The following is a 17,500-nucleotide window of genomic DNA, read 5'->3' as shown; positions in this document are numbered from 1 at the left end:
TTTAAATATGAGGTAAATACATATTTATTGCAAAGTCAAAAATATAAATATAAAAGCATTTACTAACATTTAAACTCTGTTAAAAACTTAATAATTAAAATATGCATTTAGTTATTAAATTATGCAATTTTTCTTAAAGGTTTATTATAATTTCATATAATGAAAAAATATATTTAAATCCTAAAATAATACATTAATGAGCTATTTTTTTCTTACATTCTAAAATTGAGTATATACTTTTATTCTTAAAAAATAATTCGTATTCTAATGCCTTGGGATACACAATTTTTTTTTTTGTTTTTCTAGATTAAGTCCACAAACTTGCAAGGACTGACCTTGAGCTCTTTTAATCGTCATATACTATGCTAATAGGAAATTGCAGGCGCTTAAAATGGAATGGCATCTTCGATGTGGACATAGGAACAGATCAGTTCCTTTTAACTTTCCAGTTATAATGCCCGCCTTGATAAGATTGTTCATATTTTTTTAATTGTTATGTCCGTAGTTTCAACAAATAGGTAACTATCAGTGCATAGTTACCTTTATTGTAAAATACATGTCAACTCTATACATGGCACCTCATTTGAAATTTCAACATAAAAAGTAGAGAAAAAGTGAAAATTTTAACAAAATCGGTTTTTATACCCTACACCACTATAGTGGGGAGGGTATTATACGTTTGTGCTGATGTTTGTAACATACAAAAATATTGGTCCTTACCCACCTTAAAGAATTCCGATCGATTCAGAATCATTTTTTGAGTCGATTAAGACATGTCCGTCCATCCGTCTGTTCGGCTGGCTGTCCATGTAAACCTTGTGCGCAAGGTACAGGCTGCAATTTTCAAGATAATTTGATGAAGCCTATTGAAAATGGTTGAAATCGGTCCATTATTTCACCTAGCCCCCATACAACCGTACCTCCCGATTTGAACCTTTTCCCAAATTTGCCGAGGATCGGCCCATATTTGACCTATATAAAACCTCATTTAGAAATTTTAGTTTTTTTTATCAATAAATTGCTTAAATATTTTGGAGTTATGGTAATATTCAACATAAAAGTTTCCTTATAAAAAATAAACTTTTTTAAATGGTGTAGGGTATTATATGGTCGGCCATGCTCGACTATACTTTCCTACTTGTTAAATATATAAGTAGAAGATATACAGCTATACCCAATGTGCTTTGCTACCCTAAAAGCAATATAAATAAAACACTCCCTTCAAGATTTTAAATATTTTAACTACAATAATTTTCCAGATTAACAATATGTTACATATGAGAGATGCCAAGCAAATTATTGCAAGTTGCCCAATTTCTATCTATCTATCTATCTATCTATCTATCTATCTATCTATCTATCTATCTATCTATCTATCTATCTATGAAAAATTTGAATTATCGTACAGTTTTCAAGATATACAAAATTTTGTATTTAATTCATATACATATGTGGTGCCAAGCCACCCATTGAAAGCCCGCCCGTTATTTTCTAAATGTTCACATGAATGTCAAAGTTAGTTTCATAGATATACGAATTTATTACTTTTTATACCCTACACCACTATAGTAGGGAGGGTATTATACGTTTGTGCTGATGTTTGTAAAACACAAAAATATTGGTCCTACACCCACCTTTAAGTATACCGATCGACTCAGAATCACATTTTGAGTTGATTAAGACATTTCCGTCCGTCTGTCCGGCTGGCTGGCTGTCCATATAAACCTTGTGCGCAAGGTACAGGTCGCAATTTTCAAGATAATTTGATGAAATTTGGACCAAGCATGTTTTTTGGCACAAGAACGAAGCCTATTGAAAATGGTTGAAATCAGTCCATTATTTTACCTAACCCCCATACAACGTACCTTTCTAAAAATTGCCACAAATAAGTTTTATATAAGTATAAATGACACTGCAGATTTACGTAATGATCGGCCTTTTTTGACCCTAGCCCCTATACAAACCCCCCTTCAAAAAATGTCTTCAACGTCTAAAATTGACTTGTAACCATTAGTATCGCAATAAAACTCAACATTATTAACTATTATTTAAAAATATATCCTTTTCCCAAATTTAATGAGGATCGGCCCCATTTAGAAAATTTGTTTTTTATCAATAAATTGCTTAAATACATGTCCGACTATATTTTCCTACTTGTTTATCATAAATGCGTTTTTCATTTAAGAAAAAAATCGCCGAACTTTTAAAACCGAAAAAAGTTCGGGTTCGGCCGAACTTTCAAATTTACCGAAGTTTAGTGTTCGGTACCGAACGAAATTTTGAGTTTGGTCGGACTCTAATTTTTATATATATAGATTTAATTTTTAAATTGATTTTATGTTTTAATTATTTGAAATTAGGTATACGTTTTATTTTAATGTTTGTATTTAGACTAAGTTTTATTTTTTAGATTTTAATTATTTATTATTAATTAATAAGTTTATCAAATGGTGTATTAAACGTACAGTGCTTGGATGAAAATTCGTCTAACCGAATCATCCAGAAACCGCGATTTGCATATAAACTACTAAAATACTTTGAGCCACTTAGTTTAGACTTGTATTCATTTATATTTGGAAAAGGATAGTGTGGACGAAGTATGGCCTTATTTAAGTTTCAAGAATCCAGACTTATCCTCAAGTGTCCATTTGACTTACTTACCAACACAATGGAATTAACCCATTCTGTTGGTTCCATAACAGGCTTAATAACATTAAGTTTCATCATTCTGTCTAATTCATTTTTTAGTTTATCATAAAGGCTAAAAGGTATTTTCCTTGAAGGATCAACGCCTGGAATTATATCATGTTTTTATATGACCTAGTGGTGTAGTGGCCTCTCTTGTTGCAAATATAACAATTGACATTATCAACTGGTCATTTTTTCCTATGTACTTGACCGCAGCGACTACATAGTTGTTGCTGAGTTGTGGAGGGTGTTGACTTGCTTTGAGATTACGGTGGCTTTAATAAATACGATGATTGGCGATAAATGGCATTTGGTGGTGGCGGTGATGATTGACTTGTTGGCTTTTTATAAACGGTTTGTAAATGATTTTGTGTTTTATTTATTGCTCCTACAAAATTTGTTTACTCTTGTAATTGACTCGCGTTTTCTTTCGCAGAATTAATATTTTTTGCAATTTCCAAAGCTTTTTTAAGTGTAACTTTACCTTCGCTGAGCAATCTTTCTTTGATTTTGGCATAAGATGGCAATTGTTTCATTTGGAGCTTGTTTTTTTTGAAAAGAAAGTATGTCTTTCCATTGCAATGTTCACTTTTGGAATGAAATATGCATCCAATTTGGAAAGTAGAACATCATATTTTACTGTGTCCATGTCAACATCAAATGATATACAAATCTGTAGACACTCCAGTCCGAAATGATGTAACAATAGAGCTACTTTTCGTTGATCTGTTTGATGTACTAGGTTTGAAGCTCTTGAATTTATTTTTCTATGGCTTCCATGTGGCACACATGTTACTTTCTTTAAGGTTAAGAGCTGCAATTGTTGTTGCAACAGACATTATTTAAGGTTGAGACATTTCAACAACTTGACTTTCTTATTGATTAGGCTTTTTGTCCTCTACAGTATTCGACTGCATTGATTATTTAATGAAAAGTATGACTTAAATGTTTTTACCAATACATTTTTCACTTAATTTATATTTGATTTTCTAATTTAACAATTTTCACACCTGGCACCATGTTAAGCAAAATACTTAAGGTTTTTCTTCGGGAAATCCAGCATATGCAATATTCGAGTTCATAGTAGTATTTTCTATCTGATTCCATTAAAATTTCCTTTTTTTCATAGCATGGGCGGGATCAAAATCTCTGTATGATTGGGTTAATGTGTTAGTTATGGGTTAATAACGGGTGGGTAAGATTTGGTTGAATTAATGAAATAATTGGGTAGTGTTTTGATTATAGGCTTTCTTGGGTTTGATCCGATTCGATTACTCTTTTAGGGTATTTAATTTTATAGGGTAGGATCAGTATAAATTATCAATTAAACTATTGTCGTTCTTACTTTCTCTAAAATCAACTCGAACAATTGTCAATATGCGATTAGGTTTGACAATAGTATAATGGTAAAAATTGCAAATTGTTGAAGATCTATCATTTCTAAATTGGGTGGCTTTATGTATATCTATTTTCAATGTTGGATTATTATTAATATTCTTCACATTCTTTAATTTTGTTCATAAATATTTTTAGATTTTTCTATTTCTATTTTATCGGTAGGAAATGGAAGATTTACTTTATAACGCACATTGGGTATATTTTTCATTTTATTTGTGAAATTATTTTTACATTTAGATTCTTCCACAAAGTTATTCGGTTTTTGGGTTATGCAATCATTCAGAGATACTGAGCTGAAATATTATAATGCTCTTTGTTTTATGGGTTGGGTTCGAGCTTGGTGAGATTCTTCAATTGGTCCAGTCAAGCTCCAACCAAATTATGTTTCTTATGCTAAAAGGGTATTTAGAACATTGTTCTCAATACCAGATTTTATAATCTTTGGGTAAAAATCGCTTCCTATTATAATATCGATGGGTCTACTTTCATAGAACCCTGGGTCAGCTAACTCAACATTGTGTAAATTTTTATTTATACTTGAGGTTAATGTTTTGGGTGGGTATATTTTGAATTAGCGTTTTGACTACTATCAATTGAATTTTTAAATTAAAATCTTTTTGGGTATAGTACCTCAGAGTCACTTCACACATTTGGTTTGAACGAGCTGATACAACTTCGTTCAAACCTGATATTTCAGCTGATATGGGTAGGGTGAATAAACGTAATCTATGTATAAACTGTTCCCAAATAAATGAGTAATCATAAGCTGGATCTATTAGCACACGCACTGGAAATTACCTTCCTTGAGCTTCCTATAACAGCTGTTGCTAATAACTTCGTGCTATCATCTAAAACAGGTTTATTTCATCGGTAAATTTGTAAGAATTAACACACCCAAGTATAAAATAAAATTTAAGCAGTGTGTGTGTCATAGAAAAGACATAAGTAGATTCATGATCAATGTAGATCAATCTATAAATAGCTTTAGGCAATACATTTAAAATGTGTATTTAGATAAAGAATTTAGATTTAAGCATTTTCATTTATATTACTTAAGCAAATATTTCTAAATAAAATTTAGTTCTTAAATAGACCCGAAGAAGTCGAGTCGTTCTTATTCATGGGCTTCCGCGGTTAGCGGCTGATTAAACAGGGGGGTTTGTTGGGTTAGGGTCAAATAAGGGCCGATCATTACAAGAATTTGCAGTGTCATTTATACTTATTTGTGCCAATTTTTAGAGAGATAATAGTATATTTGAAGTTATTATGGTATAAAAAGCCCAAATCGGGAGGTGCGGTTGTATGGGAACTTGGTGAAGTAATGGACCGATTTCAACCATTTTCAATAGGCTTCGTCCATGTGAAAAAAGCATCATTAAATTATTTTTATGTCTTAATCGACTCAAAAGATGATTCTGAATCGATCGGTATACTTTAAGGACCAATATTTTTGTGTGTTACGAACATCAACACAAGTGTATAATACCCTACCCACTATACTGGTGTAGGGTATAAAAAACAAATCTAGATCTGTCCAAGAAGGCATTTAAGCACAATCGCAAAGAGTCAATCTCAAAGAGTCAATCTCTAACGAATTTAAATTTGCAATACAACAGTTAATCTTTCTCTGTAGTTGTCTTAAAGAAAATACAATACATGGTGTTAACAGCGGGTAAATTAAAAAGCGTATTGAGCTCTGCATTGATTTGCATTCTCCTGTTCTAATATTGAGAAAATAAATTATTCAATAAAAAAGCCCTTATTTGTCAAGGGTGCATTTTCAACAATATCTTAGGCTTCGCCGCTTGTCTTTTGTTTTAAATAAAAGAGTTTTACAACGGCACTTAAAAGGGCAGTGTTACTTTATATTGCTTTATAGAGGTCTTGTGAGGTCAATGCATAAGCAAAATCAGTATAGTTTTAAATCGCCCTTTCCAGATCCAGTTGTCGATCTGCCTGTACATATCTTAAGCTGTATCTGTTTTGTGAGGGCTATGGGTTTTCAAATTGTTTATTGGGTTTCAAATACTTAAGAATTTTCCAATAACAATTTTATAAAAACTTTTGTATGTATTGAAAAATTTGTATTTCATTTTTTTTTCATTTGAAAATAAAATTTTAATATTGCAAAACGGAAATAAACTATTTATAAGAATATCCGTTATATTAAAATATAATTTTGTGGGATTACTGATATTTAGAAGAAACGGTTTCGTGAAGGAAGTTAAGTTTTGGAAAGGAAATTTTCATCAGGAACATAACTATATGATTCAATTTTAAACATCAAGATTTGTTAATTTAATCTGTTTAATTCTGTCACCGGATTTGAATATAAATTTAAACCGAACAAGAATCATTTGGAATATTTATCTCAACTTTGAAGCTTTGTGAAACAAGCATCGATAAATCCTCAGCATCTTTCTTAAATCCTATAAGAATCAAACTTAAACTTAACTACAACTAATTATCTTACTTAAAACCTACTTAAACTTACTTAAACGCTAAATCTAAACTAATTTTATCTTCAAAAAGCCTCTAAAACTAATTTGGTTTAATATAAACGATAAACTAAAACTAATTTTATCTTAAAACAACAAAAAAATCATCTTTTTATCTAAAAAAAATTATATTAAATTTTATCTAATTTAATTTAAAATCTAATTAATTTATTTTAAAACTAACTTTTTGTTAAATTACTAAAACTTTTCTACTTTACTTGCATCTATCTTAACTTAAAACTTTAATTTTCTTAAATTTTATCTTATTTTAGATTTAAGTTTATTCATAACTTAAATTAACTTAAAATTGTAATAATACTTATAAACTAATATTTTATACACCCTACACACATAAACACTAACATACATACATAAATACACTTAAAATCTAAAATCTATAAAAAAATGAGAATTTAAAAATTCAAAATTATAATTTAAACCCAAATTCAACAAACTACAGGCCTGTTGTCATCGTTGGATTATGTTTGGTAAGTTTTAAATTGTGTTTATTGTTCATTTAAATTCTCTATGTATTTAAGTGTTTTAAATTGAATATATTTTTTGTTAATGTTAAAACAATTATGTTATTAACATAATATCTTAAAGTATTGTGTTAGCAACATTTGAAAGTAAAATTCAAATTTTTTCATTGTTGAATATTTCAATTTAGAATACTTAAAAATAAAATAAACAAATTACACTACACAACAAAAAATTAACCAAAAATTTTTATTAATGTTAAATATGAAGTTTATAAACATGTTCAGTTCCCATTTTAATAATAAATTTGTTTAATTATTAGACTTATATTATGACCATTTAAATAATTTTTTTTTATTCCACGAAAGATTAGTTAAACATGTAGTTAGGGAATCATTGTTGGGTGTCTTAAGGATGATTTAATAAGATACAAAGGTTGGGAGGGTATAGAATGAGAAGAAATACCACCATCTTCTCTTGACATTTAAATTTAAACTTTCTTTATTTTTTTTTTGTTTTATTAGTTAATATTAATAGATACCTTTTAAGTTAATGTGCGGTTCTTAGCCTATCCTGATGAAGACAAGAACACCACCCCAAACCCTGAGCAGGGTCGGAATAATAGGTAGCGCAGATCATAACTTAAATTAACTTAAAATTGTTATAATACTTATAAACTAATATTTTATACACCCTACACACATAAACACTAACATACATACATAAATACACTTAAAATCTAAAATCTATAAAAAACTGAGAATTTAAAAATTCAAAATTATAATTTAAACCCAAATTCAACAAACTACAGGCCTGTTGTCATCGTTGGATTATGTTTGGTAAGTTTTAAATTGTGTTTATTGTTCATTTAAATTCTCTATGTATTTAAGTGTTCTAAATTGAATATATTTTTTGTTAATGTTAAAACAATTATGTTATTAACATAATATCTTAAAGTATTATGTTAACAACATTTGAAAGTAAAATTCAAATTTTTTCATTGTTGAATATTTCAATTTAGAATACTTAAAAATAAAATAAACAAATTACACTACACAACAAAAAATTAACCAATAATTTTTATTAATGTTAAATATGAAGTTTATAAACATGTTCAGTTCCCATTTTAATAATAAATTTGTTTAATTATTAGACTTATATAATGACCATTTAAATAATTTTTTTTATTCCACGAAATATTAGTTAAACATGTAGTTAGGGAATCATTGTTGGGTGTCTTAAGGATGATTTAATAATATACAAAGGTTGGGAGGGTATAGAATGAGAAGAAATACCACCTTCTTCTCTTGACATTTAAATTCAAACTTTCTTTATTATACCCTTCACCTTCGTGAGAAGGGTATATATAAGTTTGTCATTCCGTTTGTAATTTCTATAATATAATTTTCCGACCCTATAAAGTATATATATTCTGGATCCTTATAGATAGCGGAGTCGATTAAGCCATGTCCGTCTGTCTGTCCGTCTGTCTGTCTGTTGAAATCAGTTTTTAGAGGACCCCAGATATCGGCGAAATCCGAATCTTCAATAATTCTATTAGACATGCTTTCGAGAAGATCGCTATTTAAAATCAGCAAAATCGGTCGGTAAATAACGGAGATATGAACAAAAATCCGAGACAACCTCTGAAGATTTCATCAAAAAATTGTTATAAAAGCAACAACAACACTGAATATAGAAAAAGATTTACTTGTGTGTGTGTAGATGTATTTGGTTTTATTCAGCTGTGTATTTTTTTGTTTTGTTTGGAATCCAAACATACAAAAAATACACAGCAAAAAAATATGATTTGCATTTTTTGTTAAAATAAAATAATATTCCCTTTTGTATTGCAAATATATTTTTTAATGAATAGAAAAAAGTATTTAAAACGTTTTTAATTATATGAGAGTAGATTGTGAGTTATTGTACAATAATTTTTATGCGAATAATGTAAGTTTGAAATTTAAAACTAACACAAATTTTCCCAAGTGCTTTTGAAAACAATTTTTTTACGATAAACAAAAACAAAATCTACGTCTCGTCAATGTTTACCAGCAATGAATCAGAGGTCGAAGTCGACCGGCTTCTAGTCGGAGCTTAGCCGCCGCCGAACTATATTTAGTTGCTTGAGCCGCCGCCGAAACATTCGGCTTAAATCGACTCAAATTTTTTTAATGTTTTTATTAACAAGACTGTAAGATCAATTATGTTTAAAATACACTATGGTGAAGGGTATATAAGATTCGGCACAGCCGAATATAGCACTCTTACTTGTTTTTTTGTTTTATTATTTAATATTAATAGCTTCCTTTTAAGTTAATGTGCGGTTCTTAGCCTATCCTGATGAAGACAAGAACACCACCCCAAACCCTGAGCAGGGTCAGAATAATAGGTAGCGCAGGTCTCCTGAAAGATAGGGCACAACGCCTGAACCGTTACAGTCTCTAAAAAAGCCCGAAGCTTAGATATATAGAAATCGCAAAAAGTAGATATATCGCAAGGAGCTAAATTTATTGAAACGGAATTGTTGTTTTGTAGGGTTCGGATAAAGTGGGTTTGGTTTCATTGCCCTTAGTAGTTTTATCAATCGATTCATTTATTAAAATCATACTACTTCTGTAAAAGTTTTAAGCAGATCTAAAATGCTTAAGGTGCTATTACATATATACTGTCAAAATTTCCATCTATATCGTCTGATACATGTGAAAAATTGCATACATGTATGTAAAATACATGTGGAAATACAAATGTATTTTTTTCGATTAGAGTGTGTCCTCTTTTCGTGTTACAAACTTAAACTAAACAGCTGTTTTGTTTTGAAATAAAATTTTTCGAACAAAAAAAAATAAAGAAAATGAATAAAGGACATGAAAAAGTTAGTATTTTTTGATTTTTAATAAACTAATTTATAATTTTAACAATTTTTACACATGAAAAACTCAGTCAGGTGTTATTGGTACATTTTGTTCACCGGGTGAACAACAAGTTAATTTTGACCGTCAAGTTAATTTTTGAAGGGGACCTTGTATAGGGACTAGGGTCAAATGATTCGCGATCATTACGAAAATCTGTAGTATCATTTAGACTTATATAAAACTAAGGAGTTGATGGGTTCGATTCCCACCCGTGGCACTGGTTAAGGGGCGCACAACAGGCCCGATAGAGGCCTAGGTGTATTTCTTCGGATTTGATGTGTATACATCCTCCTTTCAAACTAACTAACTAACAACTAAACAAAATAAAAGTTTAATTAAAATATAATCAAATATTGTTTTAAATAAAATCAATAGTTTGAACAAAAACTTTAACATATTATTATTAATTGTAAATCAAAGACTTCATACAAAATTTTAAAATTGTTTTCTTTTCTTCTTTCTAAATTCGGGCAGAAGTCTTTGGATGACTAAATCAAACACAAGGTAGATATCAATTTCTATAAGAAATATAAATTATGAATTGTTGAACATTTAAAAGAATTCTGTAATTTTAGATTATTTCTTTTTTAAAGAATTTACAATAAATGATTATATTTTTTCAAAGTTTGCCAGTTTGTTTAAAAAAAGTGTGGACTACGTATCGAAAAAATATTTGAGGCGTTTGAATGTTTATTATTACATTAGCTTAAAAATATTCCAATGATGACAAACGCAAGACGTTTTATGTTTATTGTCAGCTGCAGAATATTAACTGAAATGTCATCAAGTCGTCCAATGTAAAATGTTATCACCTGCTGATTTTTCTAAAACATAATTTCCAACTGGGTTGTCTAATATAGACACAATGTAAGCATTAAAATATATGGAAGGTATGCGTGTCCTTGTTCCGATTATTTAGAATTTTGTTAAATATATTACCAGACACATTCGTATGTGGATGTAAGTACGTTTTAACGTTTTGGTTTTTAAAATTAAAATTTTCCTTATTTTAATTATTTTTGCACCATGCATAAAAACTACCCTATTTTTCAAAAGTTGCAGAAACATTTTAAAATTATCCTAATAATATTTAATAATATTTTGTTTTTATTTTTTTAATATTTTCAGCGAATAATACTGAATCCAATCAAACAACTCAGCTTTTACATATACTAAATAGCTCATTTGCTTATCCAGCTGCATCACCAACGCCTTCCGTGGACGAAAAAGTACCTGAAGAACCCATAGCCCTATTAAAGGTATGTATTGAGAATTATAATTTTTGACGAAATAGTTTTAAGCTGTCATTTACCAAGGCGCAGTGGTTTAGCAATTTGTTTTTTTTTTAATTCGGTATGTAAGAAACTGTTGTAGATATAGTAACGACAAACTGTTTCGAATTAATTTACTGTAATGAGAGCTAAATGTTGGTGAAATAGGTCTCCCAAACAAAAACTAAAAGTTTTAGTTACATTTTCGTTTATGCACTTAAAAATATTTCCATCATATTTTATAATATTTTGTTATCATTTTCAAAAAATAACAACAAACACAAAACACGAGTAATTGATATTATTTTAAAAATACATAAGTTTACATACTCTAAAATGTTGTACCGATACAATTTTCACTTCAATTTGTATGATGCTTTGTGTAAAATCAGTAGGAGAGAGTTTACTTTCACTTAAAGTGATCACACTTGCAAAATAAAAACAAAAAGGATTTTTAGTGTAAGGAAATGCGCAAAGGCAAAGATATTTCTGAACTTATTCGAAAAACCTCCATTAAATTGAGAAATGATTAATTAAATTAGAAATTTACTAAAATTTTAAAGAAAATGGATTTTATGAAAGCAAAGCTCGTAGTGGGCTGCCTCCTTTTCTTGACAAATGAACAGAGTGGTCTATTATGCGTTCCATTCAAGAAAATTCTAAGCTAATTGCTGTCGAATTAAATTGGAAAACGAGAACTGATCTCGATATTACCGTTTCTGCTCAGACTGTTCGCCGATATATCAAGAGGAATGGACACAATACCAAATTCGCCAGAAAAAAAACACTACTTAGATCTGTGAATATCCAGAAGCGCTTAGAATATGTCCCTATTTTTGAAAGAGGGAAATATTAACAGATGAATATAAATTTATGGTTTTTGAAGGTGATGAACGAACAAAAGTTTGGCGGAAGGAGGTGGCTCAGGCATGGTCTGGTGATGAATAGAGGCAAATGGTTTCGGTAATCTGAGGTTCATAAGGCCATGTATAGATATTTTAAAATATAGTAACCTTCCCAGCGTCCAACTTTTAGAATTTGAGGACAACGCAATATTTTTATAACAAACCGAAACATTCTTTATAAATAGTAAAAAAATGGCTTCTATATAACGTGAATAAGCTTGCCAGCCTTTTTTGACGCTTGTCCAATTTCAAGCTAAAATTAATTTGTCCAGCTAAATATATTTTTTTAGTACACTGCAATAACTTGGCAATAATTGTTATACAACTACCTAGGAAAAACGTGCATTGAAAAGTAATGAATTAAAATGGTAAAAAATCCGCTTTTCACTACTTAGAACTTATAAATTATGATTTCCCTTTTCTATCATCAAACTAGACTGAATTGTTATTTTTTATTGTTTTGTTTTTTTAGTATTTAATTTTAATTCTTACATACATATGCATACGCAAATATGTATGTAATGCAAATAAAATTTGCATTTAAAAATTCTTTAATAAGCATATATCTGGGAGTTGTTAATTATAATGAGATAGAATATAAGAAGTATATGTAAATAGCCACATTTTCAAACAAGTAATAAGTTATAGTCGGGCGAGGCCGACCATATAATACCCTACACCTGTATACGAATAAAATGTAATTTAGTTTTCATAATAAAGAATTTTAGTTGAATTGCACCCTGCCTCAGATATACATAAGCCATTTATTGTTTAATAAAACTGCGTATATATATGTAAAATTTTAATGGGGGCTTTTATAGGTCAAATGAGGCCCTATAATTATAAAGTTCATGAGTGTCATCGAAGCTAGTATAGAACTTGGTTTTGCAGCTTTTTGTCGACCATAATTATGAATTTGAAAGCCCTATTTGGCGGCTTCAGTTGTATGGGGCCTAGGTTCAGTAGAAATGGACCTGTGTTAAATATTTTCTAGTGTCCGACCGAACGTTCGGGTACGGGTTCGGAGTCGCCTTTCTTAATCAGAAAGTAATTAAAAAGCTAAGAAAAGCGAAACATTTAATTTTAATTACTTATTTTCGACTATAAACTTTTGATCTCATTTGTAACATTGAATTTTCTAGGTTCTTATTCTCAAACGATCTAGACATGTCTGTCAGTCAGACTACCAGTTTCTAAAAAGAACGATAGGACCTAAACTATTGTTGCAGTTTGATTGGTATTCAAGATGGACAAAATCGTTTTTAAAAATGACAAACGTCCATAACAGACATAAAAATATTTTTATGAAATTATACCTACTTAAATTTTTTATGAGCCAAAATTTCATATAAATCGGCAAATTGAAATTTGCGAATTTTTAGTATATTATCTTTATATTATATATATTTTTTATTTTTTTAGAAACTGTAATTTTACTAATTCGATAAAATTCATTTTGTTTTCTATACATATTTAAAAAGAAATTTTGATCACCTTGTATCATAATATGATCATGTTCATATTTTGTTTTAAATGTTACAAATTTATTACTTTTTAATCTGAAATGCGTTTTTCATTTGAGAAAAAAGTTCGTGTTCACCGAACTTTTAAAACCGAACAAAGTTCGTGTTCGGCCGAACTTTCAAATATACCGAAGTTCGTGTTCGGTACCGAACGAAATTTGGAGTTCGGGCGGACTCTACTATTTTCAATAGGCTTCGTCTACAGTACCATAAAAGAGCATGTGTCAAATTTCATTGAATTATCTCCAAAATTGGCACCTGTAGTTTGATTACAATGTTTACAAGCTCTATTTGGGTTTTCAGTTGCATGGGGCTAGGTGAAATAATGAACCGATGTTAGCCATTTTCAATAGACTTCGTCTGCGGTACAATAGAAGATCATGTGCCAAATTTCATTGAATTATCTCCAAAATTGCGACTTGTAGTTTGATTACAATGTTTACAAGCCCACTAAAGTGGTGTAGGGTATAAAAAATTGTTCAAAGTCTTGTGACGATTGTTTTTATAAAGCATGGTTCTATAAGTTATAAACTGAAAGTACAGTTTTGACAGTTCCACGATCGGCAACTCTTATACACAGTGTATTTTGGCCGTTACTAAATTTACACAGATTACTCACACGCATAGAAAACACAGTCTCATTTGAGCTAAGTAAATAGAAGAAGGTTGAGTCGTCGCACGTTTCTTGCTTTTGCAATGAAAATGAGCGAAAGTATATTAATGAAGGGATGGACAATACTAATTATTGTTGTACTTTTTTAGCATCTACACTACATATTTAGTAGGTTTCAGAATTATTAACTTTTAAAATGTTTTTTCTTTCGACATAATATGCAAATATAATAATTAACAAAAATGTAATGTAATTTTGTTTAATCTTTTCCTTTAATATGTATAAATTTAATTACAAATATAGTTAAAATGCTAAAATTTTTGTTTTTATATACATATATTTTAATATTTAAAATAAATATGTGCAAAACAGGGCAAAAAATATTTGCTACTTTTTAACTAAAAAATATTAAGGCTCAGTTAGTCTCTACGTTCCGTTCCGTGATGAATCAGCTGATTCGTATTTGGCTTACGAAAACCTGTGTAAGTCGTTAGTTTGGCCGTAACGTTGAAGTTGCGTTGCGGATGAACCTGTAGAAAAAAGAATTCAATCCGCAACGTTAAGTGACAGCTATAAACAGCTGACATAAAATACAAAAAATATGTAAACAAGAAAAAAACAGTGATGTTAATGTTTTAAAAATAATGTACATCCAATAAATTTTAATTATTACGATTAATTGAAATAATTTAAAATTAAACATTAAAATTAATGTACTTCTTATATTAGTAAATATTTATTGAAAAAATTATACTAAATGCTATGAAGTTTAAAATTAAAAAAAAAACGCGAAAACTATAAAGTAAGAGAGATAATACTCTGAAAACATCAAAGTTGACATTACTTTCAACATAAATGCCATAGAAAAAAAGAAAAGACCAAGAAAGAAATTAAAAAAAATCGTGTTTCGTGTTTTTACTTTTTATAATTATATTAATTTCAAAATTCATTTTTATTTATTTATTTTAATATAAGTGCCAAATCTATATACATTTGTAAACATATGGAAAAAACAACTCTAGCTTTAGACACAAAGAATGAAAATCAACTCTGGTTTTTGACACAAAAAATCAGAGTTGCTTTTTTGCTTATTCTTAAAAACAGCTGCTACGTTCTTACGTATAAACTAACTACACATAAACAGTCAACGGAACGTCACAGAACGGAAACGTTACGGAACTTTAAAACTAACTGAGCCTTTAGTTTTTTGTTACATTACTATTTGTGGAGATGAGAGTACAATGATTTCTCATTTCTTGTTTTTTCGCTCTTTCACTTATACAAGTGCGGCATGTAGTAGTATATGTCTGTCAATCCTGGATTTACACAAAACCAAAATTAACTAAATTTTTCAGTATTTTTTTATGTCCAGTTTTTTTTTTTGTCCAACGAATAGGAATATGGCAACGCTAAACGTGAAGCAAGGTCTAAAGAATCTACAAGTAACATCAGTTTCTGCACTAAAAGAAGCGTTGATGGCAAAATTACTGCAGATTTAACAAAAAAATTGAATTTGTCCATGACAAATAGATTATATGAGTAATTAAAGCCAAATGAGGCTATATAAAATATTATTTTGATTTTATTAAGATTTTTTATCCCGTAATAAACTTATGTAAATTAGTTTTATGACAAAAACTGAATTATTTTAAATTTAAAAAACATAATGAAAATATTTTAGTTTTATGTTTATTTTATGTCTGTTCAATAACTAAAATTTGTTACTAATTTTCACAAAAATATTTGTATTGAAATACAAAAACAATTTGTGATAATTTGTAAGAGTTTTTTGTAAATGAGCAGACATTTTATCTCAATAAATTCGATGCTACATAAAAAGTGTAATTAAATTTTTCTATAAATATTTATTAAAAAAACTAAAATATATGGGGGTATGTAAACTTTTGCCAGACTGTGTATTTATGAATGTCGAATTTCATCGCTATACTCGCCAGCAGAGCGTTAACATTAGTTGCTGTAATAGACCTTGTATGGGGAGTAGGGTCAATTATGTATCGATACTCATAAAATATGACAGATTTCAGCTTGTATGAAACATATTTGTGTAGTATTTTTTGCTGTACTTGTATTTTAAATAAGTAATGAGCGTTAAAGTCTTTTTAGGGGACCTTATATTATATCCTCATAAAATTTAACAGACAGATTTTATATTGTAAAAAACTTGTTTATGTATGTCGAATTATCTTTAGTATTTTTAAGCCATTAATGAGCATTGAAATAATTATACTAGTTTACAACGATTTTGGTCATAAAAAACCTTTATGGATTTCTTTATTTTGGCCGTCTAAGTCCAGAAAAGAAAATAAAAAAAATCTAGGACGTCAAATTTTTGAATTATTCATAAAGAAAGAAAGTGCTAAATTACACAAAATGTTGCTGGACTTTCCTCACAACTCTGTAACAATGGATTCTTAACACAAAAATACGTTGCAATAATCTTAAATTTTGGTAATTAAATGCCAATTTTATCACTCACACTTCCAAGAGTTTTTCAGAAAAAGTATAAGGTGGAATGTAAGAAATGAACTATGAGGCATAAATTCAGATCAGTAAGGGTCAATTTTAAACTTATCCTCAAAAACTTTTGGCATGTATGAAACATATATGCGTCAAGGGTCATCGCTCGGTCCGTACATTTAAGGCAGTACTGAGAGCTAAAGCCATTCTCTGAAGGTGACTTTGTATGAGGTCTAGGGTCAATTATGTACCGCTCATTATAAAATTTTGGGTTCCTATATATTATATTCAGGTCGAATCTTACCGCTGTAGATGCTTTTTTATTCAGTTATCAGCCTAAAGTTATTTTCTAAAGGAGACCTTATATGGTGGGAAATGTCAAATATGGGCCGAACCTTATGAAATATTACAAAGAGATTTCAACGCTTTTTATGCTATGAACGTTAAAGTAAATTTCTGAAGGGGACCTTATATGACGGGTGGGGTAAATTATTGGCCGATCCTTATAAAATTTTAGGAAGTTTTGGACAAAAATAGTATCCCCCAGTTTTTTTGATGGCGGGTATAAAACGATAAAAATGTTTTGAAACATACGGGAGTTTTTTTAATAACTTTATGAATACTTTTTTTGTGCAAATACGTAACCAAAAATTGTAACCAAAATCTGGCGTTTTTCTAGTTTTTAGTTGTTTAAGTAGGCAAATAATCAAATAAAATTTATGCAACGG

The 17,500-nt window shown here is 29.4% G+C and overlaps 1 protein-coding gene across 3 annotated transcripts in view; it reads left to right on the top strand.

Moving 5' to 3' along the window:
- LOC111682451 (transcription factor stalky) overlaps positions 1 to 17,500 on the top strand; it is a 280,671-nt gene that overhangs the window by 149,199 nt on the left and 113,972 nt on the right. For all 3 annotated transcript variants that reach the window (XM_046945662.1, XM_046945656.1, XM_046945665.1), the window contains exon 4: positions 11,111 to 11,241. In XM_046945662.1, the coding sequence (XP_046801618.1) occupies positions 11,111 to 11,241 (131 nt within the window). The remainder of the gene's footprint in view (positions 1 to 11,110; positions 11,242 to 17,500) is intronic.

Source organism: Lucilia cuprina, chromosome 2, assembly GCF_022045245.1.
Source record: "Lucilia cuprina isolate Lc7/37 chromosome 2, ASM2204524v1, whole genome shotgun sequence".
NCBI lineage: Eukaryota > Metazoa > Arthropoda > Insecta > Diptera > Calliphoridae > Lucilia > Lucilia cuprina.
The sequence above is the reverse complement of the archived record's forward strand: the minus strand, read 5'-3'. Positions and strand labels throughout refer to the sequence as shown.